The sequence below is a fragment of the Colobus angolensis genome, unplaced genomic scaffold (assembly GCF_000951035.1).
Source record: "Colobus angolensis palliatus isolate OR3802 unplaced genomic scaffold, Cang.pa_1.0 Scaffold132, whole genome shotgun sequence".
NCBI classification, from domain to species: Eukaryota; Metazoa; Chordata; class Mammalia; order Primates; family Cercopithecidae; genus Colobus; species Colobus angolensis.
The window spans coordinates 9,497,996-9,523,979 of record NW_012114400.1 but is presented as its reverse complement, the minus strand read 5'-3'; the positions used below and the strand labels follow the sequence as shown (position 1 = coordinate 9,523,979).

Below are 25,984 nucleotides of genomic sequence, written 5' to 3'. Positions count from 1 at the left end.
TTTACTAGAGACAGGCTTCACCATGTTGGTCCGGCTGGTCTTGAACTCTGGACCTCAGGTGATACACCCACCTCAGCCTCCCAAAGTGCTGGGATTACAGGCATGAGCCATTGCGACTGGCCTGGCTTGTTTCTTAGACTCACAAAGGAAGAAAATGCTACATTTAATTAGGGGTTAGAAAAAATAATGTGTAGTTTTTTCTTATCCAAGGGCAGAGACTACTAAAAGGTCTATGGACAGGTCCAGAACTCCTTTTCTAGAGCCTATATTTTAAATGTTAAAAAATAACAAACCAAGTGGACATTGACCAAGATATAGAGGCCCCTTTCCTCCTCTGGAACAATTTGATTGACAGGGGAAATATAAATACAGAAAACACTAATGTTTTGAGACAGATGTTATTTCAATAAAAATGCTATCATAGAGGTATGAACAAAATAATGCAGACAACCAGAAGAAGGAAGTATTCATTCTCTAGGGTTCATCTGTGAAATTTTGCAGAAGTCAAATTTTGTCAAGGATTTGAAAAAAAAAGAAAAATATCAATCAGAGAAGAAAAGGGCATTTCAGGCAAGAAAACAGTACATGCAAAGGGCTAAAGGAATGGAGCTGCCCGAGAACCTGGTGCTGTCAAGGAACAGTGAGATGTCTGCTTGGTGGCAGGCCAGAGTGAGTTAGTGGAGGGTGAAGGGGATCATTAAGAAACTATAACAGAAAACTAGAAATGGAAGTTGAGAGCCAAAATGAGAAGAGCCTGCTAGTAGGTTTGGAGTTGATTCTGTAAGTTCTTTGTGGTGCTGTACAGGTTTTCCTAGATGGAGAAATTAAATGTTCTGATGAGATTTTTAAGTAGACAAATTTGGATGTCTACTAATTGCCCAGCATAGTGATTAAGTACAACTTATGCAATATTTCTTACATTTCTTAAAACTGTTTATAAAGTTGATAGTGATATAGGGTTAGGATCCATAATCTGAAAATGTGAAATAAAAAACACTCCTAAATCCAACACATTATGAGTGCTGATATGATGCTACAGGTAAAAAATTCTCCACCTGACCTCATATGATGGTTTGCTGTCCAAATGCGGGCGCACAACGACGACGATGCTGTTAGCACTGCAGAAAAGGGACCACAGATGACATGGTGAACATGTGTGATGGGCTTATTGAAGGACTACAGCAGCATGCATTTGTGACAGAAAAGAACAAATCACATCAGTTTACAAAAACAAAGAGACACGTCTAAGATAAAAACTGTTGTTAGTGAAGCAGATGACTCTGGAGGAAACATTTTAAAAAGCCATCCAGCAGAGTGCCTCCTCCTCCCTAGAGGACCCACTTCCTGGTCCTTCAACTGTTTCTGAAGTTTCTTCTCACCAAGAAAAATAAAATACAGTGCACAGTAACTTTTTAATAAAAACAAACATCATGAGTGGAGACCTAAAGCTTGCCGTTGTTTGTTGCTGCAGTTAACAGCCGATACAGATATTCTGGTGATGCTACAGCACTGCTTAGTTCCCTAGAGTGCATTATTTTTTCACTGTATTAATGATATGTCATATTTTTTACTGTTACATACTGCTATGTGAATAAGTATTAGAAAATGATTACTTATTGGTAGCAGATACATTCAGAGTCAGGAATGATAGTGATGCCAGACAACCACGGATTGTCCACAAGGGTGACTGAGTTAGTGAAACCTTTGCTTTCTGATGGCATGTACACAAACTTTGCTTTAAGAGCAAACTTATTAAAATATTGCATATGATTACGTTTAGGCTATAAGTATAAGGTGTATATGAAACATAAATCAATTTCGTATTTTACTTGGGTCCCCTGCCCAATGTATTTCATCATGTGTATGCAAATATTTGAAAATCCAAAGAAATACAAAAATCTCAAAGACTTCTGGTCCTAAGTATTTTGGGTAAGGGATAATCAACCTGTTCTGTCCTTAATTAACAAGTAAGAAAACAGTCCCGATAGAAGTTCAGTATTGTATCAAAGGCTGAGCAACTAATTCAATTGGTGGAATCAAGATGACAGTAGAAGTCTTCACAGCCTTTCAGCTCCACATTCTTTCCACTCCAGTCTTCTGGTGGGATGAAATGGACTCAGCTGTTTGGAGGCAGGAGAGCTTTCAGGCAAAAGTTGTAGTCAAGAATCTAGGTAATTCAAAAAGGACAATTTCTATTTAAAGGAAAGAAAAAAAAAGAATCCAGATAAGAGATGGTGATGGACTCCCCATAAGTAGACTGACTTCACATTAATTTAATGGAGTGGAATTCTCAGGGGGAACCTCTGGAGTTTTGTGACTCAGTAAGTTTGAATGGCCGAGGTTTACAGCTTTCGAAAAAATCTCTGTGTAATGGCAGGTTTTTAGCTGGAAGGATAGAGTGGATGAAAACATCAGTGACATGACAGGGCATGAAAGAGAAGCATGTTAGATGGCACCTAAGGAAATATGCTATTTAAAAAAACAATTAGAAGGATAAAGGTTATGTAGAAACATTAACACTGGTATATTATAATAACATTAGCAAAATATTTGGGTAGACCTGGTAGGCCTGGTGATTTAAGAGATATCTCTCAAGGATTATTTATATTTTAGGCCTTTAATAATACTGGATGTAATGAGTTGCTGAAAAGATTATTCTTTTTAAACATAAAAATTATTTTGGAATTAATAGAAAGTTATGGCTTAGCTAAAACAACTTTTATGTGTGTTCCATTCAAAGAATATTTATTATTGCAAAGCAGAAGCAGGCTTTACCTTAATTTATTGGTCAGTGAACACAAACTCACGCAGCCTCTAACAACCCTCTGCACAGGCAAACATGTACCTTTCTAGACCAGCTAGTGTCTTTCCTATCTCACTGTATAGTTTATTTCCTTCATCAGCATTTGCCATACTCTAGAATTATCTTATTTGTTTATTTGCTCATTTGGTCATTATCTACTGACCCCAGCAGAATATAGGTTCCATGGGTGCAGGCAACCTCTCTTTTTTATTTGGCATGGTGTTCCAGTGCTTTGCACAGAGTAGGCACTCAGCAAGTATTTGTTGAATGCAGGATTGGGTGCAGAGATTAATGAAATTTGTGTCATGGGAAGCTGAGTTGGGTCTTGAGGAATATTAGGTTATGGGTAGAATAAATGGAGTAGGGGCCTATCCAGACAGAAAGTCAACATGAGTGAAATGATAGGAGTTTTGTTAATGAAAATAGGAAGGAAGGCAGATGGAATAAAGCGGTAATTTTATGTTAGATTGTTTGAGGAAAAAAAAATTAAAATTGTCAGGGTAGGGATAGAATGCAGAAAATAATCCAAAGCCAAGCAAGATTTTAGAGCTGGAAGAGATGTTAGCAATCCAGTCAACTCTCTTACAGTGAAATAGCTGAGGTCATAAGAGGTGATGACTCCCAAGTTAGCTAGAAAGTTAATGGCAACAGAATCTCATTCTGTTGGTTTTTAATCCGGTACTCTTTGCATGCTACTTTGGAAATAGGAAGACAATAAAACTTTTGAATGGAAAACAATATATGGTAAAATTGGTGTTTATGAAAAATAGTCTTGCTCCATATGCAGGGCGAATTGGACCGAGGCAACTCTAATTCCAAGAGAACAGGGAAAAGACTGTAGAGTAATAGTGGTATGATATGCAGAAGGCCTAGATAATGGTAGCAGAGTGGTAGCAGGGAAAGAACAGATAATCATTAGAGGACAAATAGGCAGAACTAAACTAAGTTATACTGTTTCTAAAATGGAACTTTCTGTGAGAAAGTATTTAATTCTTACCCCTAAGATATTTTTATTCAGTCCAATCTTGAATATTTACTTTTTAGAATGCATTTTGAGTGATGAAGTAATTAACAGTTTGCCTTTGCATAAGTTAAAAAAGAAATGTGTATTATATTTTAAGTAGTTAGAACAGAAAAATAATATATCAACATGAGGTCTACCTTAGGTTTTTAAATCATATCAGTCATAACTGAGAGCTTATCAAATCAAAGATATAGGACTGGAGACTGCCTTGCCTAAAACTTGTTTAGTATGAAATGTGTCTGACGTGGATCTGCATGGGCTGCAAGTGTAAAATATGCACCAGAATTTGAAGACCAAATAAAAAAATTAAACTATTTCATAATTTATCATATTTATTACATGTTCAAATGATAATATTATAAATATACTGGGTTACATAAAATATATTATTCAAATCAATTTTACCTATTTCTTTTAAATTATTTAAATTTGGTTATAATATTTAACATTACATATGTGGCATATATTCTTTTTTTTCTCTTTTTTTTGAGATGGCGTCTCACTGTGTCCTCCAGGCTGGAGTGCAGTGGCGCCATCTCAGCTCACTGCAACCTCCGCCTCCTGGGTTCAAGCCATTCTCCTGCCTCAGCCTCCCAAGTAGCTGGAATTACAGGCATGTGCCATCATGACCGGCTAATTGTTTTGTATTTTTAGTAGAGATGGGATTTCACCATGTTGGCCAGGCTGATCTCAGCTTCCTGACCTCAGGTGATCCACCCACCTTGACCTCCCAAAGTGCTGGGATTACAGGCGTGAGCCACCCTGCCCTACGGCATATAGTCTTATATTATATTATTATAATATAATATATAATGATATATAATATATTATAATTTTTTATTGTATAGCACTACTTTACTGCTTTTGTGGTTCATATTCTTTCTGAGTTATTTTTTATATTCTCTGGTTAATGTCTCAAAGTTCAGAAGTACTTCATTAGTATTAACATTTTCAGTGGTAACTGGTTTTTCTGAAAATAATTGTGTGATGACTACAATTATTTTTGAAATAGTTGTATTATTAGTTGCTCTTAAAATGTTAATCATATTACTAGAACTTTTTTTCTTTTTTCTTTTTTTTTTCTGAGACGGAGTCTCGCTCTGTCACCCAGGCTGGTGTGCAGTGGCGCGATCTTGGCTCACTGCAAGCCCCGCCTCCCGGGTTCACGCCATTCCTCTGCCTCAGCCTCCTGAGTAGCTGGGACTACAGGCACCCGCCACCACACCCGGCTATTTTTTTTTTGTATTTTTAGTAGAGACGGGGTTTCACCGTGTTTGCCAGGATGGTTTCGATTTCCTGACCTCATAATCCGCCTGCCTCGGCTTCCCAAAGTGCTGGGATTACAGGTGTGAGCCACCGTGCCCAGCCATTACTAGAGCTTTTATAGATTGTTACAGGAGTTGTGAAGCTCTAGAATCTGAAAAACAGAAGTAGAAGGAATTAGAAAGAAGTAGAACTTTAAGTTCTGACATTTATGTGACAATGCTCAGTGACCACTTTGGCAAGAAAATTACCCTGTGTGAGAATATGTTGGTTTGTGCCGAGTGGAGATTTAATACTGTAAGCTTCCCTGCAAGCAGGGAAAAGGTCTACTAAGTACCACCTGCTTTTCAAGCAAAAGTTTTATATCTGGTCTTTGTCAGACTGCAACACAGCTCATGTAAACCGCATACTTTTCTTAGTTCTTTCGACAGTGCAGTTTCAAATGCACTCATTGTCGATTACCTGTGGTTGCTTCTGAAGCTAAAGACTGGGAGAGTAATTTGGGGAGGAGGTGGGAATAGGCCTATGAGACTGGAAGTCGCAAACGCATTAAAAAAATATATATATATATCAACTCCCTCTTTACTCCAGATAGACAGCAGGAAATTGTTTCTTCTCACTCTTCCTTTTGGCCCATTTTTCTTTTTCATTATTTTGATTTTAGTGTGACATCTGTACATGTCTAAGATATACACCAGCTTAATAAACACACAGAATCACTCTTAAAGGAAGCTTCCTTAAAGGTCAGTGTACTTTTAAAACCGTACAAATATCAGATTAATTTGGGGTTTGAGGAAATCTAACATTAGGATCTTATCCAAGATCCACATAGTTCAGTTTTACTGTAAATTTGCAAAGCAAAAATATAGAGCCAAGATGAAAACGATGTAGACTTCTGAAAAAGTCTTTTTTTCAAGTCACTTTTTACAAGTGAGTTTAGTATATTTAAATGAAATCATTTATATCACTGCATGGATTTTTACTTAAGAGTTTGTGAGTCAATCAATCAATCAATAAGTTAATAAGATCATTAATAAACAATGAGTATCTCTCATATATGGAACTTTATTAGTCACTCTGAAAATGGAGTAAGTCGGAAGGGTCCAGTTAGTGACCATTTAATTGGAGATATGACTAATGCACCTATGGAACTATTTTATGGAGGTGAAACTTGATCTGAGCCTTAAAAAATGAGTACAATTTAAGGGAAGAGAGAGGTTTTGGGCAAAGGGAAATTTTGATTTAATAATAGGAGAATAATATATCTCAGAGGCAATAAGAAAAATCATTATCAAATGTTTCATGTCAACAGTGGGAAATAAGATTGGATGGGCCAAAATTTTACAAAAGTGGTAGAGAGTTTTTTGCCTTAGGCATAGGAATTTCCCTTGATTTGGGAGATTCCAGGGAATTTATGTACTTTTCTGAGCATAACAGTAGTGTGAGAAAATTAGTGTTCAAATGGCATTCTAGGGAAGGGATGAGAAGCAGAATACAGGATCTGAGGCCTATTGAGATAGGTGAGAGGAGGATGACCATGGTGAATAAGCACTTGGCTGTAGTAAGGGAAGGGAAAGATGCCTGGGAAATCATGAAGAAAAATTTGATAAAGGTTAATAACTGTGCTGATGATCTTATGAAAATCAACTTTTAAGAAAAATTAAGTGCAGCTTTTAGTTGTGTTTTGAGCTTCTAGTCTTCTACTCTTATAGACCTGTCTTACCTAGAGAAGTCCTTCATAAATATTTATCTATTTATCTATATATTTGTTTTTAATATTTGTTAAAAAATGAATCAATGGACTAGGTTTCAAATATACATCCCCATTAAAATAGTCTGCCTACAAAAGTACCATAGCACAATGCAATAGGTAATCCTACTTTTCCCCTTTCCTTAGATTTAGACTGTTTCTCACCCTGAATAATCTCTCCTTTCTCTCTCTTAAATTCAACGCATTTGTTAAATATCAACAAAAATGCCACTTCACTGTTTCTTGATTTATTCCAGCTAAAGATATCTGCACTTTTATTTTCATAATTAATCAGTAATCATAGCTCACACTCTGTTTTAATTGGTATATTTATTTCATCAGCTACTTAATTAGTACTTCTTGGAGGATGGGGAATGTGTCTCACGGGTCTTTATATTTATTCCCTATGTGGTTTAGATCAGTGTTCTGCATGGAGTAGATGATGTATAATTTATTATTAAGTTACACTGAATTATTTGGTGACACCATCCTGGTTCAGGCCCATGGCTGGTTCTCACGTGCGTGAGCTCTCATTGCAGTCTCCTAACTCATCACCCTGTCTCCAGTCCAGGCTTATATTGCTACCCAAGTCATTTCCATAAATTTTACTTGAGATTGGTGTCACATTCCTGCAGAATAATATCCCAACCACTAGTATTTAAGGCTATCACCTGTTGATTCCTTTTTTTATCCTTTAGGCCACAGGAGAAGCTCTTTGGGGTTGTTATCATTACCTCAAGCAGCTCCAAGCTGCTCTTTAGCTAAGATGTCAGAAATTAGATAAAACACTTGTGCTCACTGCCATTGGCCAAAATGGTTTCCTAAAGTTGTCAAAAAGCATCAAAGTCAGACCCAAGGAACGTCTATACATGTCAACACTTACATCCAGTAATGGTGATATTCTCTGTAAAGTCAGGCTAAGTCCTTTAGCTGCAATTTTGAGCTAACATAGGAAAACAAAGAAATAGTCTAGTGGATGGCACAGGGCAGACACTTTCTAGTCTTTATACTGTCCAAATACACAATGCACTCCCATGCATAACACCTCTCAAGACACAGAGAAATGCACAATCACTGTTTCCCTTCACTGTCCAACCCCACAAGGTGAGAATCACTACCATACATGATCAAATACTGTGAATAAACAACACAACACAAATACAGCTACCAAAGACCTGCTTCCTGTGACATTTTGGGTGACCACTATAGATAATTTTATTGAAACTCATTTATTGTCTCCCTGTGCTCACATGACAGATAACATATAATTTTCTATTTTTTTTTCAGTGAGATCATATGAAATTGATATATTTTAAAATATCCTTGGGCTGAAAATATATGAACAACGAAATATCAAAATGAGTAGACTGTGGATCCTACGTGTGTGAGCTCTGGGAAACTGGAACACTAAGTAATATTTATTTGTGGACGAATGTGGTTTCTAATCTTAAATCTATTTCAGTTTGTTCCACACTAGAGAACATTGGAAAATACTACCTGAATAAAGTCTGTCCTTTTAGCAGCCCTGAAAATCAACACTTTTGTTTTTTGTTAGTATAATCTGGCCTCTTCTTTTATTAAAGGTCAAAAGTTATAGAGACTTTGCCAAGTAAGAGGTAGTTAGTTATTTTTGCCAAAGAAAAAAGTTCTACAGATATTTTCAGACATTTGAGCCAGTGCGGTTTAAAAAAGTCTTGTCCTTAATTACTTGTGCATTGGTAGATCCTTGTTTCATCAAAATTTGTTTGCAAGATCTTTTAATACTCATCCATTCATTCAACAATTATTTATGCAGCTCCCATTGTACACCAGGCACTATGCTAGGTGTTGGGATTCAGTGGTGAGCAGAAAAAGGCCAAGGATCCTCAAATTGTGGTTCCTGCAATTTGGTAGAGGAAGACATAGAATTATTAAATAATCAGACAAATTAATGAGAACTCACAACTCCATTAAGTGCTCTAAATTAGAGAACCCGGTGCTATGAGAACATCTAAAAGGGGATCTGACCTAGGTAAGGAAGTCAGGGAAGCTTCCCTAAGGAAGTGGCAATTGCATTGATATGTGCATGAGTAAGAGCTAAAATTGAATTCCCTGCAGAGGAACTATTAGGTGCTAAGGTCCTGTGAGGCCAGTGGGCATGGCACCTGCTAGGAAAGTAGGACAGTATGGCTTAGTAGAAAGAGCTGGGAGAAATGCGGTAGAGTCAAGGTTGGAAAAAAAGGAGGGGTCAAGCCATGCAGGTATTAGGCCATGTTAGGGATTTTGTCTTTATCCTAATTGTTTGCAAAACCTGTCAAGGTGTTTATAAGCAACTGGAGACAAGATCAGATTTGTCTTGAAGGGGTCCCTAGAGTTAAAAGGCAGGAACACATTGGTGTGGGAGAGTGGGAAGTGTGGGTGAGAGATGGGACTATTGCAGTAATCTAGGCATCATCAGATGGTGGTGTCTTTGATCAGTGGTAACAGAGAGTAGGCTGTAGAGAGGTTTGAAGTAAAATAAATGACTTGGTGACAAATAGGATGATACATGGCATGACTCCTGAGTTCCTCTGTTGGCCAAAATCTTTCCAAATTAAGGATTATGCTAGACCTGACACATTTATTCTCCAAAGAAATATTTGTTTCAATGACTCTTTGGATTCATTTATTCAATCAATATTTATGGAGCACCTATTTTGTATTATTCTGGCTGCCAGTGATACAGGAGTAGACAAGGCAGTCTAATAGAGCTTGTGCCTGTTGGTGCCAGAAAGTCTGGCTAAGGTGAAAATTAGTGCAATCACAATGGAAACAGTAAACTACTGGAGGTCAATTTTTCTTTTGGCAAATCAGAAAAAAATGTTTAGTGCTTTATGATTTCTAAAATCCCTTACTAATTTATAGAACTAGAAAGGCAGGAAGGTTTAAAATGAAGAGTCAGGGAAGACAATGGGGACACCCAAGGTCACAAAGCTATGAGAAATGATTACTTTGGGTCAGGTCTTCCAACTCTAAAATCAGAGTTCCTCCTCCTTTTGTATTAAGACCATAATCAAGGACATGGAAAAAACAGCCTGCTGAGGAAGGGGTGTTTTTTAATAATTCACCAGTTTGAAAACAGATTCAAGGGCTTCCTCTCTCACGTGGAAAAAAGCATATTTCTGGATTTAAGTCTAAGAAACAAAAGTGCCCTTCTTTTGACTTTATCATTACATAAAGTAACACAGATTCTTTGTTATTTTGGCCAAACGAAGGCATGAAAGTCAGGCAAATTCTGAGATTTTGTATTGATACATCATGGGAAGGAACAATTTCAGGTATGTATCTTGGAAGCCCATGCCAGTACCTGTGGGTGAGCTTGGAAGCAATGAAAAGTAAATGAAGACAGGCCTACATTGACCTTATTTGGCTCCTTGATTTGAGCAGCTTAATTATGTGAATTTTTGTGCTTGTCTCCATTACATTTACTTCTCGTATTTAGCTGGTACTTAGATGCTCACAGAAGGCTTTAGATCAGTATTTATTTTCATTAACAACAAGCTTGACTTTTTTAAGATTAGAAAGCATAAATGCAGTGGTTCTAAGGATGTGACTTCCTTAGGCCTACATAATGCTTATAGGTTTTAAAGAATTGTCTGTCTGCAACTATCATTTCTCAGTTCTGGACTGTCAGTTCTCACTAGGCAGGCACAAAAACTGAAATGTCTTTCACTATAAAGATGTTTTTCCTTTATCTGCCACATTTCCAGTTATCAAAAATAAAATCACATCTAGACTCCAAGTGTTCAATATTATTTATCAAAATAAATTTATTAAAAGTATTCAAAGACCACTTCAAAGTGTAGCTGCCTTCAAGACAGATTTTTGGCACTCATAACGGAGACTGCAGTTTTCAACACCATAGTACTCATTCTATTTCACATGTCATTTTTAACAATGCAAACATGGACCATTTCAGTTTCAGCATTACATGAGACAACAGTACTGATGATCTGTGGTCATAAGAACTCCAATACCCTTGGCACATAGTAAACACTTTACTGTTATTGAGTCCTAAACTAAAACTACTATGTGGTAACATGGATCGATTTAGGGAAAGATGTACAGTCAGCTACCTAAGGCCACATAATCCCAGATCTATTGATTTTAAATGCTTTTGGACCAACAGTATTACATTGTCTCTTTCATCGTTTTACATTCCTGCTTTTCAGAGTGAGACACCACGTTCAGACCACCTAATTCCCTTCTTGCATTCTGTACACAGTGAGGGAAGCTGTTCTGATACCAGCTTCTCCTAGTCAGTTACTGGCTTCCTGATTCACTACCCAGCTTTGAATCAATAGTTCTGAGTGATGTTTCCTGAACACTCAGGCTGAATTCAAGGTCAGTCTTTACGGCAGATCAGTCTTTCCCCTTAGGAAAAAGAAAGAAATGTCCTCCATTTCTGGGCTCCCTTTTACATTTCATGTAGCATGAGGCTCTGTGGTGATTTGTGGCTTTTTACACAAGTCCTGGTAGAATTCTGACTCCAAGAAACGGGGATAAGAATTGTTCTCCATCAAGCTGTATACCCTTTTCTGGGCAGTTGTGAAGCAGCCACTTGTAGCTTCTTGTATATTCTGGGCAATCAGAGTTTTGGTTTGAAAATCTATGTTTATCTGAAATAAAACAAAAAAGTTGTTTATTTGGTGTTCAGAGTTAAAGATTAAAATTTAGTATTTGAAAACAAAAAATAAAAATTATGTGTGATTAGCTTTACTACCTAAGTCACAGGAGAACTTTCACATAACTGAAAGCTACAATGTGGGGGGACTTTTTACCCCTCCTTCTAGCCCCACTTTGCCCTTGATTATTTTGTTTTACTTTTGTGCTAAAAATGTCCAGATTGTGCTGAATTTAGGAACTTGTTTCCTTACCTCTTTTGGAGCTTCCTTTTCTATAAAATCAGTATATATTTTCCTTGCTTTTGAGGACAATTTTTGGGGTGATTTGGTTTTTTTGAAGTCTTCACAGGCCAGCCAGAATTCAATATTCTCTTCACAGAATTCAGACTTTAAAAAAGCCCTGAATGCAGCAAGACCATCTGAAGGGGGGAGAAAAGAAAGCATGCAGAATGTGAAGAACCGAGTGACCAAATGATTCTTTATGTTTCTCTTAGTACTTCTCCCTCACATTTTAATTATTTCTAAATGACAGCAATTTTCTAGATTTCGCTTAAACTTGTAATTCTCAAAATTTAGCTTTTTAAAGACAAAGATACCAGTAGGCAAAATGCTTATGTTGGCCCTCTGCTGCAAAAATATAAGTACTTTGCTGTCAATGCAAAGTAAATATTTATCGGGGAGACATAAATTCTCTGGGAACTAAGCCTCTTGAAAACACTATGCAATGGAAAAACTGACTCAACCTTAACTATAAGCAACTGCCACTTTAATTTTTTTAGGCTGATTTTCTTCCCCACTTGGAGGAATACATGCATTTATTTCCATGGTTAAACCCTGGGAAATAAAGGAGAGAAAAACAGGCTTTATCCAATAGTGACTACAGTCTAATCCCCCTCAGGCAAGCTGCTCTTTGGTTGTGTGGACTCAGCCTTTCCAGGCTTTTGCAATATTAGCAATGGCTCAAGTTCAAGAGTTAACTTACATTTGCTGGCTAGCAGCTCGTCAAATGCTTCTGACCACAGCTGTGCTTCCTCAGGAGAAGGTCTGCAAGAGAGGTTCTGCATGTTAGCTTATGCACATCAGAGTTCCTCTTTTCAGTTCAGCAACTAACTATTAATATTTGCAAGTACAGGATTCTCAACTTACTTGATGAAAGCTTGTTGTTTGCTTTTTTTGCCGGTTTTGGGTTTCCCAGGAGTAGAGGAATTTTGCAAGAAGTAGCTCAAACGGGTCTTCCAATCTTTTAAACTAAAACAAACAAAAAAATTTAAAAAAGATAATCACTAAGTAGCAACACTTGAATATGCTACGGCAGCTGAACGCATTTTTACCAAATAAAGTCACCCAGTAACTAGGGACAAACCGCATAAGGCAAAGCAAGAACTCTTCAAATAACAGTCTTATCCACTTAACATTTAAACCTCATGTACTGAGCAGTTTCATACATTAATCCGATCGTATCTACTAGTTTTACAACTACTACCTACAATCACTAAGGTATTTTAAAGAATTGTTAATGAATTTAGTTCAAAAGGCAGATACTATTTCTGGCTCACAAAGGGCATCAGTTTGTTTGCAAGGTTAATTACAATTCCGAGGGGTTTTACACTTTAATGAAAAGGACAGACGTGGAACTGTCTGGAGCCGACCCACGCTTCTCTCTTTAGAGCAGGAGGTTCTGGAGCATGCCAGAGACAGTGTACAAGGAGGTGGGTGACTGTTTCCCCTGCGCTCTTCCTTCCCCACCTACAACACTTCTTTTAAGCAGACGCTGCAGAACAATTATTTGTTCCACATTCGTGACTGGGTGAGATCTGCTCTATTATTAAAAAACAAAAATGGATTTTAAACGAGTATATTCACAACCAGCAAGAGCATCTCCTTCCAGGAGCTGTGTAAGCTGATGAGAACTCATCATGCAACGTATGCATGCTGGGGACGCGCTTCAGCCGCAGGATTCTGATGTCATTTTGAATGCAGGAGGACAAAAAGCCAACCCGCAATTTCTTAGCGCATCCACCACCGCCCTCATATCAACTATCCCCCTCGGTTCCTAAACTCTACCCGAGCATCACCCAGATTTAACCTTAACAAACTGACCTTTTCGATTTTTTCTTTTCCCCCACTGCAGAGGCTTGGGCTAGTTTCCTAACATCAAAGCCGAGCCCAAAGTGCCGCGCTTACAGCTAGCAGTGTGTGGCAGGGGGTGGCGGGAGAGGGAAGAAAGCCATACTCACAGGGTCCGTTTCATCTTTTCCCGCTTCTCCTCGCTCTTGTGGCCGCTGCCAGAGCTAGAGTCCATGGGTCTGCAGTCGTGTTGAACAGCCAAGAACATAGCACTTTGCATTATCGTCCTCCCGCTGGGGCCGCGGCTGTTAACTGCTGGCCGTGCGTCGCAGCATTTATAAGAAGCCGCTACTTGGGGGCGGGGCTTCGCGGCTCCGGCCCCGCCTCAAGAGGACACGGATTGGTTGGTTGCAGACGGGCACTGGGATGGGGTCAGCGCCCGCCAACTGCAGTCACGGTTAACGCCGAAGGGTCTGGAAGCCGCGGAGCTAGTGACGTCTGCGGCCCCGGCTTCTTGCGCACTCGGACTGCATAGCAGCGGCCAGCTGGGGCCGGTGTGGGAGCAGACAGGGACTTTTCAGTGTGGGCCGTTGCCCACGACCTTTTGCTGAAGCGTGGCGGCCAGGTGGGCTCGGGGGCTTGCGGCGGAGGGAAAGAGCCGAAGTTGGCCGCGGCCGGGCGCGGGGCTACGGCGCGCGGTCACCCACCCACCCTGACGGGCTCCCCAGCCCCAGGCCAGAGCGGCGATTCCCTGGCAGGATGAGGTCGCTCGCCGCGAGGCCGGAGTTCAGTGGCCTCATTTTGAATGAAGAGTGGAATTTTTCTTTTTTTTTGAGCGCGTTCCCTGACCCCGCGCCTCATTTCTTGTTTGCTGTCCTACTGTAGGGACTCATTCGACACACCGTGGTCAATGAACTGAGGCTACGGGGAGACCCTCGCCCGTTTTTCTCTGCCACTTAATTTGAGGAGGGTGTAACCTGAAACGTTGACTGCCCGGGGGCAGGGGGGGACCTGCTCTGCAGCTTGCTGGGGCGTCTTGAAACACTTTGGGAATGAACATTAGGGATTGAACAGGAGAAGGTGACTATCAGAAGACAGTGCTTTAATTGGGTTTGCATTTTTGATCACTACTAGGCAAGTGGCTGGGTCTGTCTATAGGGTCATTCCTCAGGAGCCCTTGGTCATATCTGCCAAAATAGAAATCACAGGTTTCCTTATGGTGGGAGAGAAAGCTGGAGACACAGAGATTTCATAGCTGTAATGCACTAGAATCGTGAGTTCAAGGAGTCAGGATTTCCTCATGAGTCATTCTTGTTTTGAGTTAGGATTTACCAGAACTTTTAATAACTGGCAAAAAGTAGGGGGGAGGAGGAGTTAACAGTTTCCTTCATTAAGTTTTTTGTTAATTCTTCAAGTATCATCTCTACTCCTGAAGGTTTTAAAACGACTTGATTGGTAAAAACAGATTACCTCAACCACAAAATGAGTTGATTTCGTATAATATTACCAGAACTAGCCAATGAAATGTTTAAGCGGCTTTGCAATCAAGCTGCAGATATTTTCTCTAGATAGTATTCGACTAGTTAAAAGAAAATTGGAAATAGTTAATATATTCTTACGGTGAGCTGCGAGTAGTTGGAGCTCCAAGTTTGACTTGGAGGGCAAAACCTGCAGTTATTATGTAAGACAACAGTTGTGGACTTTATTGTGGAAAGGAAAATCATGTAGATTTCAGTAACAGATATTTTGAAACATGCTTATTAACTCAATGCCATTTTTCCTTAAGCATATGCTCTTCCTCTCCTAAACTTTGCATAATATTCCTACATCTATTTTCACTTTCTGATGACTCAATACGTATTTGTCAGCTGTCTGTAATACGCAGACACTTGCTTTTTCTCACCAATGTAAACCTCGATATATTTTGTACTTAGAACCTTAGATGTTAGAATTGACTCATAGACAGTTAAATTCGCTGGTAGGCCAGGAGTTCTCACAAAGAGGCCGCAGAGAGAGAGAGAGAGCTGGACTTCTGTCAGGAGACCCAATTAGAGCCTAGACTTAACCAGTAAATGATAAGTAACTGTTGGGACAGTAGCTTCACACCTCTTTGAGTCCCAGTTTCTCACCTGTAATAAGAGTAACGTGTAGTTTCTTGCCAGCCTCATACGATATTATGTGACTCTTACATGAAAGGTCTTTTCTAAGCTTTAAAGTACTGTACAAAAGTTTATTACTGATTTGCATATGTGTGGAAAAAGGAAATGTTCAAACCATAGCTATTCAAGATGGAAAAATCATACAAGGATTAACTCAGAGTTAATTAGGTTATAAATGTGTAGGTACTATTAAATATCAAAATGTTTAAATTTGTAGGTACACAAATACACAAGATACACAAATTTGTAGAAGATCAAGCTCGTTGTAGATATTTAATAAATGCTCACTGGATAATAAATCAGAAAAATAAGGAAACTGATTAACATTTAAACTTTTCAGGCTGGGTATTGTGGTTCATGCTGGAAATTCCAGCACTTTGGGAAGCTGAGGCAGGCGGAAGGCTTGAGCTCAGAAGTTCGAGGCTCAAGCATTCAAGTTACAGTGAGCTATGATTGTGCCATTGCGCTCCAACTTGAGTGATAGAGTGAGACCCTGTCTTTTAAAATAATAATTAAGTACACTTTTCAGAGATCTCCACACCAAGGAAGTTTAATCATCTCAATATATTAATGAAGGTGAATATACATGTACCTGTGTAAGCAACTGATTTAAATATAGATTATTCTTGAGGTTTTTGTGTTTAATGTAATTCTTTGCTTTTTTCATAAACCCAGATCAGTGGCTGATGTCAGGTGGCAGAAAATTAATTTTTCTCTGAAAATTATATGGTTGGTTAATAAATCTGGATATAAATCAACTTGCAATTTTTGTATCTATGTGTAATTTTAAGAGTTAAGGCAGTACCTGCTATAGAAACCTTTTCCTCAAAAACTTGCCATGTTAACGTCTTTTAAAAGACAGGGCAATATATGTATATTTACATATACATGTTATATATAACATGAATATATACATCTTATATATTTCACGTGTATGTGTAATATATATTACATGTATGTTTACGTATATATATGTAAAACAAAAGCTGGAATCTTTGATGACTTCCCTTTTTGTTGTTGCAACTGGCTTTTAGGTAAATAGAATTGCTCCACATAAAGATGACACATATTTTCCATCCTGTGGTAGAGGAAGAAACAATGCAGTGGGTTGTAAAAGTTGCGCAGCAAAACCACAGTTTGAGAGTGGCTTATAAACTAACCATACATTTTCTGTGTTGAACCTACCATGCCCTCTACTGGAGAGATTGATTGAACAGATTAGTGGTGGAGGTTTTCCAGATAGTTTATGAACTTTTTATAATTTTTTAAAAGTTTACAGAAGAAGGCAAACAAAAAATACAAGTTTCTTGCATAACATATCTTAGGTTCTTGTATGATATATTTTGCGTGTCTTAAATTATGAAGAGTAAAAATTTCCCCTGTCATACTTCTCCCTTCTGCTCCCACTGTATGCTAATTTTATTAATTCCTATTCCTATTAACTAAAAATATTTATATAAAATAACTCTCCTACTTATGCTTTAGAAATGTAGAAACCGCTGGACGCTGTGGCTCATGCCTGTAATCACAGCAGTTTGGAAAGCCAAGGAAGGAGGCTTGCTTGAGCCTAGGAATTCAAGACCAGCTTGGGCAGCATAGCTAGACCCCGTCTGTACAAAAATATATTTTTAAAAAATTACCTAGGCATGGTGGTATGCACCTGTAGTCCCATCTACTCAGGCGGTTGAGGTGGGAGGATTGCTTGAGCCCAAGGAGTTTGAGGCTACAGTGAGCCATGATGGTGCCACTGCCTTCTAGCCTGGGTGACAGAGGGAGATCCTGCCTCTTAATAAAAAAAAAAAAAAAAGGCAGTTTAGGAACCAAGATACTTGCTTTAAAAAACACAAAAGTATAATTCTATTATTCTGTGCTTTGCTTTTTTCAGTTGGTAAGATATTTTAGTTTCCAAATTTCTAAGAGCTGTAAACCTATTGACTACCTTATGAAATGTTAAATAGGTGCGTTAGTTAAAAAAAAAAAAAGGAAAAAGAATCAGGAAGTTAAATGCTATGTGGTGATGAGTAATTGGAAAAAATGAAAACTTTTATTACCCTAATTGTTGAATATATTTAAAGAAGTATAATGCCTGTGTTTTTAAAAATTTTTGTCCGATTTAACTTTAGTTAGTGAAATATTCTTTAACAGAATAAAAATATGACCCCATGAGATTTTGTACTTTACTCCTTAACCCCTAATATGATCTGAGATTTAAAAATTATGATTAATTTTTCACAATGTAATGTTCATACCCAGAAGCTGAGAGAAAATGAGTGTTTTTGTCAGAAATGAATCACAGATTAAACCTATTTGACATGTATTAGAGCTAAGTTAATAATTTTACCAGTCCTTGAGTTGATACTTCCAGTTAGTGTAATTCCATGGTTCTGTCTTAAATTTATACCAAGTGTATGATATGGAGTATGTCATATTTCCAATGCAGGCAGGTCCTGCTTAAATTTAATAGTCCCCTCTTTACAAAAACATCTAGATGCCCTTCATAAACCAGCAATAAGAGCGTCATGAAGTGTTTTTTTTTTTTTTTTCCTAAAAAATACTAACATATGTTGAAATACCTTGGAAAGGTTGTTGTAGCTATTAGGTCTGTAAGGTAAAGGACTGTAAGTATGAGGTCTGAATAAGGGAATTGTTTCCAATGTGTTCCTGCTGCTGCACTCTTTTTGTGCATGGAATACCAGGGGAGAATAGGTGATATAAATGCTTTCTTATAAAATAGGTTACATAGTTGGCATATTGTCTATGAGGGTAAAGCTGGGAATTTCTTTTTCAGTGTTTCTTTTGACTGGGATTTTAATTTCTGTCCATGAAATTTTGCCAAACTATTGGAGTGTCAAGTGTCCTATTGACTACTTTTTTGAAATGTGGGGATAGTAAGTTAACAAAATACAAAATTTTAAATATCTGTGTGATAATAGTCACAAAGCCTTTTAAAAAAAAGTCTGAAGAAAGCCATTTTTCATCTAATAAATAAGGAATCTGTTTATATTAGTATTTCTTTTTCAGCATACTGATGACTATTTCTATGTAGAGAGCATTAATCCATTTTAGAATTGGTTTTCACAGGTTTTTATTCATGGACTACTTCCTAATAACCTAAAACCTTGTGGATTTCTCTCCCAAACGTATTTTTGAAACAAAAATTCCAAAATCTCAACAGAATTAATTAGAAAAAATATAATGCTTTTAAGGAGATGTCTGTAGGCCTTGACACAGTTGCCACGTGGCACTAGTCCCCTCAAAAGTTCCCAGTTTCAAAAGACAGAATAATTTTGCATTTCTTTTCATGAAGTACCCTTAGGAGAGTGGGATGGCTGGAGGGGTTGTCCGTAATTGGGATACTTGCTTTTTGTTCCTAGTCTCTGCCCTAATTTATTTAGAACTCAGGCACATTGTTTGGCTTTGTTGTGCTTAGGCTACTTATCTTTCATGCACAAGTAGTTATAGCACTATTCCTTTGTAGGAATTTAAAAGAAGACAATACTGGAAATGTCCTGGACAGCTTGGTAGATGATAGTACATAGTTCTCAGGCCTGGCCTTCAGCTAAACTTTGTAGTAGGACTAGTTTCTTCTAGGTGATTCTTTTGTCCATTTTTCTGTCTTGCTCCTGTGTGGAATCCTCATTCTTTTTGAGGGATCTGTTCATTTTTGAAGTTTCCTGGTGGTCGTCTTGGGCCCTTTCAAATACTCCTTTGGGCACATCAGTGGTGTAAGGTTACTTTTTAATTTAAAGAGTATTTTTGTAGAGCAGATTACGGCACATTTGAGAGGAAGGTACAGAGATAGCACATATGTCTTCTGCTCCCATACATACATAACCACCCCATTACTAAAATCCGACAGTTGATAAACTTATATTGACACATCATTACCACCCAGAGTCCATAGTTGGCATTAGGGTTTGTTCTTGGTGTTGTATGTTCTGTGGGTTTAGACAAATTTATAATGACATGTATCCACCATTATAGCATTATAGTATTTTCACTCTGCCCTAAAAATTCTCTGTGTTCTGCCCATTCCTCCCTCCTTACCCCATAACCCCATAACCCCATAACCCCTAGCAACCACCAATTTTCTGTTTTCTGTCTCCATAGTTTTGCCTTTTCTGGAGTGTTATAGTTGGAATCACACAATATGTAGCCTTTTCAGATTGGCTTCTTTCACTTAGTAATATGCATTTATGTTTCCTCCATGTCTTTTCAGGGCTTAATAGCTCATTTCTTTTTAGTGCTGAGTAATATTCCATTGTCTAGATGTACCACAGTTTATCCACTCACCTACTGAAGGACATCTTGCTTGCTTCCAAGTTTTGACAAATATGAATAACGTTGCTATAAACGTTCATGTGCAGGTTTTTGTGTGGGTGCAAGTTTTCAACTCCTTTGGGCAGATATTGAAGGGCATAATTGCTCAATCATAAGGTAAGAGTATGATTAGTTTCATGAGAAACCACCAACCACTTCCAAAGTGACTATACTATGTTGCATTCCCACCAGCAACAAATGAGAATTCCTGTTGTTGCATGTCCTTTTTGGCATTTGCTGTAGTCAGTTCTGGATTTTGGCCATTTTAACAGGTGTGTATTGGTATCTCGTTGTTTAATTTTGCATTTCTCTAATGACATATGATGTAGAGTATCTTTTCACATGCTTATTTGCCATCTTTATTATCTTGGGTGAGATGTCTGGTATGTTCTTTGGCCCATTTTTTAGTTGAATTGTTTTCTTATTGTTGAGTTTTAAGAATTCTTTGTGTATTTTGGATTAGTGGTTTTTTAAAATCAGATATCCCCTTTGCAAGTATTTTCTCCCAATCTGTGACTTGTTTTTCCATTACATTGATGTTGTCTTTGGCAGAGCAGAGATTTTTTTATTTTAATGAAGTCCAGTTTATCAATTCTTTCTTTCATGGATTGTATCTTGATGTGATATTCATTTTCATATCCAAGGTCATCTAGATTTTCTCCTTGGCAATTCTCTTCTAGGAGTTTATAGTTTTGCATTTTACATTTAGGTTGGTGATACATTTTGAGTTATTTTTGTGAATGAAGTTACCTTCCCAAATATTTATGTTCTTCCTTAAAAATGTTTTGGAAATGTACAGCTCTTTACATGTTAATCTTTTCATCTTTTTTTGTAGGCTTCTTCACTATCTTTACAGAGTGAATTATCTCCACATTAGATATTTGGTGAAAACATTTCTTTTTCTCAGGGTGCTGTAGGAAGGACTTAAAGTTGCCACTGGAGCTTTTGTCTCTCCCTTTCTGACTGCATTTCCCCCCATTTCTGATTGTAGTGAAGATTTCTCACTTGGAGACTTATAATTTTTCAGTGCATCAACTATTTTATCTCCTTCAGTTAATTTACAGTGAACATCTGGTTAAGAGTCTCTAAAATAAATTTGAAAATAAGCCCAACTGAAGCCAGGATAGCCACTTGGCCTAGCCCAGCCTAGATGAGCTGTATTTAACTATGCAACATTACTCATATTTTTTCAGGATTCTTTTGGATTTATTTTTAGAAGTACCCATACTCTGATGCATTCATTATATCTAATTTCAGAATTCCACTGTTCATGTTTTCTTCTGCATCAACAGCAGCCTTATCTGTCATCTTTAGCAAATGGTGGATCTGACTTTATCATTTAAAACTTATTCCATATGCACTAGCTTTTTAAAACTTTATTTTCCTGATTAATAAGTTTGCTCATCTCTCTATCCACTCTTTAGCTTCTTTTTCCCCCCACTGTTTAATATGCAACATCTTAATATAAAAAAATCAATATTTTATTTATTGCATTTTCTTAAGAAAATCCAGAAAAGGGATCACTTCATATTTCCGTAATAGTACAACATTGCAGATTGAAAACAACTGTTTGGAACACAGCTGAACTTTCAGATAAATTGACTTTCACTTGATTGCAGGATTCGACATTTCTCAGATGTTAATACAGAGTCAAAAGTGGCAGATAGAACTTTTCAAATTGCTTATGTTTGTTCCACCTGGTTGCACTGATGAACACACAGGCTGTATCCATCATTGCTTGCATCTGTGTTCTTCAGAGCCAATAAGATTTTTTCCACCCTCAGACCATCATCATAACACACCATCCTGAGGATTAAATATAGAACATGCCTATACAAAATATCATACTGATCTGATGTTGATACTTACATCACACTTGGAAACTCCCATTATAAATTTTTCCTCCGGAAGAACAAGAGGCAACTTTTCATCTTGCTCGGCAACGTCTATATAATTTATCAGGTCTAGCGGCCCTTCAAGACATTTTCTCTGAGAGAGTTTCAGTGTCTTAATGGCACCACCATATTTTATTTGAAATTCTGCACACGTATTTGAATTATTGTTGCTTTGTCCTGAGCTCTTGGTGGAATTTGCATTGAGACTGGCCACAGGGCTGGACTATGAAAGTCCCCCAATGCTAGAATCTACAGACTTGCTCTTAGTACTGATTTCACCTCTTTGGGAACTGCTACTACTGTGTCTTTTTTTTTTTTTTTTTGCCTTTCCAAAACATTTTTCACCATAGCTTCATCTAGAGAATATCACCATAGAATCAAATATTATTTTATTATCTTCAAAGATTCTAAAGACAGGTCTGCACAGATAGCTTCCTTTCATTCTAACATAGTTCGTTCTTTTTGTAGAAACAACGTACATCAACACTGAGCATAGGTGGAGGACCGCCTTGTTTCTGTTAGAGTCAGAGCACTGCACACCTCCTTAGTTTCTTGTGAAAGCAGTTTTTTACTTCTCATAATATAGAAATTTCATCAGAAGCATCTCCTCAGTGCTGTCTAAAGTTGTTCTTCAGTCTTCTGATATATTTTGAAGGCTGTTTGCTTGTAGCTACTTGAAATTGAATGTCTTTAATGCATTGTCTATTATTTTGCTTGATAAATCATCTGGATATTTCTTGTAATGTCAGGTTCAACTTGTTCTAAATGTTCAGGTCACTCTTTGCTAAGCCTTTTTCTAAAAGAATGTATTTTCTAAGTCCAAGCAAAGAGTTGGAGATTTTCAGCTCTTTTTCAATGCCTTCCAGTTTTTCCATTTCCGATAGTTTGTTTTTGAGCATGGATTCCATTAAAGTTAATTCAAGGCCTTCAAATTCTTTTTGAAAAAGGTTAGATGTGTAAAACATTTGAAAGTCTTTCCTCTAGAAGAATGGAAACATCAGTGGCTAGTTCTCTGTCTTTACTTGCATAAGATAGGCCTTTAATTATTAAAAATCTGACCATGACTATAAATAACACCATCTTCTACAGCAATCCATGGGTATCGGGATCTGGTTGAAAGTCCTCTGGCAGGGCTGCCGCTGGCTGGCAGTGTCCCCTAGAACCAGTGCAACACTGAACATCACCGCCATGATCAGTCTCTCTGTGATCCCCTAGGCTGTTGTGAGGCACTTCAGTTTGTTAGGTCTCATAGACCATCATACAGCACCAGAGAGTATTCTGCCTGGAACCAAATCAGTGCCTGGTAGACGTCAGTGGAGGTGAGAGAGAAGGAAGGAATAAATACAGTAAATTACTGGCTAATTCTTCTCCTTCTCTCTATTTTTTTTTTTTTTAAAGAGACAGGGTCTTGCTATGTTGCCCAGGCTGGAGTGTAATGGCTATTCACAAGTACCATCATAGAATACTATGACCTCAGACTGGGGCTCAGGCAATCCTCCCACCTCAGCCTCCTGAGTAGCTAGGAGGAGGTTTGCACCCCTGCACCTGGCTTCTCCCTGGATCTTTTAGCGACAGAGCACCAAAAACTTCTTATTCTCAGAGCCTCTTCATGTCTGGCTGTCCTTGACTATTCACAGAGAGGGCAGAACACAAGTGGGGAAAAGATTATGAAGGACCCTACAAAGGGTTTCAACTTACTTCGCCAATTATACCTTTAAAAACAAAGGAAGAAATAAGTTGGAATTTTAGAAAGTTTTCACAGCTCAAGCCGGTACTGTACAGTTATGAGCCAGGAAAACTCAATTTTCTCAAACTCTTTTTGCATGTGGTAAAATGTTTGATGATACAGAAGCCCTTCAAGATACTTCTTTTCAGAATGATAATCTTTGAGGGTATCAGATGCTGATGCAGCTTTCCTCACAGGAACTGATCCCTAGGCAGTGGGGGACCCAGGCTTTGTTCAACTGAGTTTAACAACTCAGTCTTTGCCAGGCTTGGTGACTCACACCTGTATCCCAGTACTTTGGAAGGCCAAGGTAGGAGGTTCACTTGAGTCCAGGAGTGCTAGATCAGACTGGGCAACATAACGAGACCCTGTCTCTACAAACAAACAAATGAAACTTAGCTGGGCACAGTAGTGTTTTCCCACACTACTAGCTATTCTGAGGCTGAGGTGCAAGGATTGCTTCAGCCCAGGGGTTTGAGACTGCAGTGAACTCTGATTGTGCCACTGCACTTTAGCCTGGGCAACAGTGAGACCCTGTCTCTAAAAGTCACTTTATCAGGACATTCTTACTTTGCTATAAATAATTACCTGAGACTAGGGTAATTTATAAGAGGTTTAATTGGCTCATGGTTCTGCAGGCTGTACAGGAAGCATAGCACTGCGACTGCTTATGAGGATGCCTTGGGAACTTTTACTTATGGTGGAAGGCAAAGTGGGAGCTTGCACGTCACATGGTCAAAGCAGGAACAAGAGGGAGAGGGAAGGAGGGGAGGTGCCACACACTTTTAAAGGATTGCATCTTGTAAGAACTAAGTCACTAGGCTGGGCGCGGTGGCTCAAGCCTGTAATCCCAGCACTTTGGGAGGCTGAGATGGGCGGATCACAAGGTCAGGAGATCGAGACCATCCTGGCTAACACGGTGAAACCCCGTCTCTACTTAAAAAAAAAAAAAAAAATACAAAAAACTAGCCGGGCGAGGTGGCGGGCGCCTGTAGTCCCAGCTACTCAGGAGGCTGAGGCAGGAGAATGGCGTGAACCTGGGAGGCAGAGCTTGCAGTGAGCTGAGATCCGGCCACTGCACTCCAGCCTGGGCGACAGAGCGAGACTCCATCTCAAAAAAAAAAAAAAAAAAGAACTAAGTCACTATGGTGAGGACAGCACCAAGCTGTGAGGGATCTGCCCCCATGATCGAAATACCTTCCACCAGGCCCTGCCTGCAACACTGGCGATTATGTCGCAACAGGTGATTTGGAGGGCACATCTGAACTATATCACACGCACCATCCCATTGACAACAAATTGGTAGGAATTTTTAAAATTCTACTTGTTTCTTCCTTCTTTTTTTTTTTTTTTTTCTTGGAGACAGCATCTGTCTGTCACCCAGGCTGGAGCGCAGTGGCATGATCATGGCTCACTTCAGCCTTGACCTCCTGTGGTCAGGTGATCCTCCCTCCTCAGCCTCCCGAGCATCTGTGACCATAGGTGTAAGTCACCACACCTGACTAAGTTTTTTGAGTTTTAGTAGAGACAAGGTCTTGCTATGTCACCCAGGCTAGTCTTGAACTCCTGAGCTCATGGGTCCTCCTGCCTCAGTCTCCGAAAGTGCTGGGATTACAGATGGGAGCCACTGTGCCCAGCACTTCCTTCATTTTAAAAGGTAAAATTGATGAAGTAAGTTGCAACCCTTTGTGGGGCCCAGTGGTTTTGGCAGGCCCAGGCCAGGCTGGGATGAATGGCTCTGCAGGTCTGACTGAGCTCCCTCATGTGTGCTGAGGTCAGCTGATATGGGCAAGTGCAGCTCCAGCCTTGGCTCTGGCCCACATATTTCTTACCCTTGTTTTATAACCTGTGTTACAAGCCCGGTCTTTTCTGCCCATGGTAACGGCAGATGCACAAAAGAGCCATTGGGGAGCAGTTATCCAATCTACATTTTCAAAAGTTCACCCTGACTATGAGATGTCAAAATCTCATTTGATTGCCTTTTCATGAAGTCATGATCCTCAGGGAGCCTGTAGGTTTTCTGGAAGCAGGATATACAATAGGAGCTGATATAGTCACCCATTTCTTCTGTTTATGTGGCTCACTTCACCAGTCACTGTCAAGAAAAGTTGGGCTATTTGAGCTGACAGAGATGAGATCACAATAAACACCAACCCAGAGATGGCTACACATGTATTCTGAAATGACTACACTCTGTTGACCAGGTGAGGAGTGGCCCTCTACAGCACATACTGTCCTATGGGCAGAGTGACAACTTAGGTATCCAAGATGCTGATGCAGCAAGGCCTAGTGCTGAGTAACTGCAGGATTCCAGGGAGCTCTTCATAGCTATAG

The 25,984-nt window shown here is 38.8% G+C and overlaps 1 protein-coding gene and 1 pseudogene across 1 annotated transcript; both read right to left on the bottom strand.

Moving 5' to 3' along the window:
- Positions 1-10,601: 10,601 nt before the first annotated feature.
- RGS2 (regulator of G-protein signaling 2) lies at positions 10,602-13,873 on the bottom strand. The gene is made up of 5 exons (XM_011934202.1): positions 13,721-13,873; positions 12,630-12,731; positions 12,466-12,527; positions 11,736-11,902; positions 10,602-11,477 (listed from the first exon to the last, which is right to left on the bottom strand). The coding sequence occupies exons 1-5, from the start codon at positions 13,828-13,830 to the stop codon at positions 11,283-11,285; spliced, it is 636 nt and encodes a 211-aa protein (XP_011789592.1). The 5' UTR covers positions 13,831-13,873; the 3' UTR covers positions 10,602-11,282.
- A 7,745-nt stretch (positions 13,874-21,618) lies between these two features.
- Positions 21,619-25,527, bottom strand: LOC105506177 (annotated as a pseudogene).
- Positions 25,528-25,984: the final 457 nt, after the last annotated feature.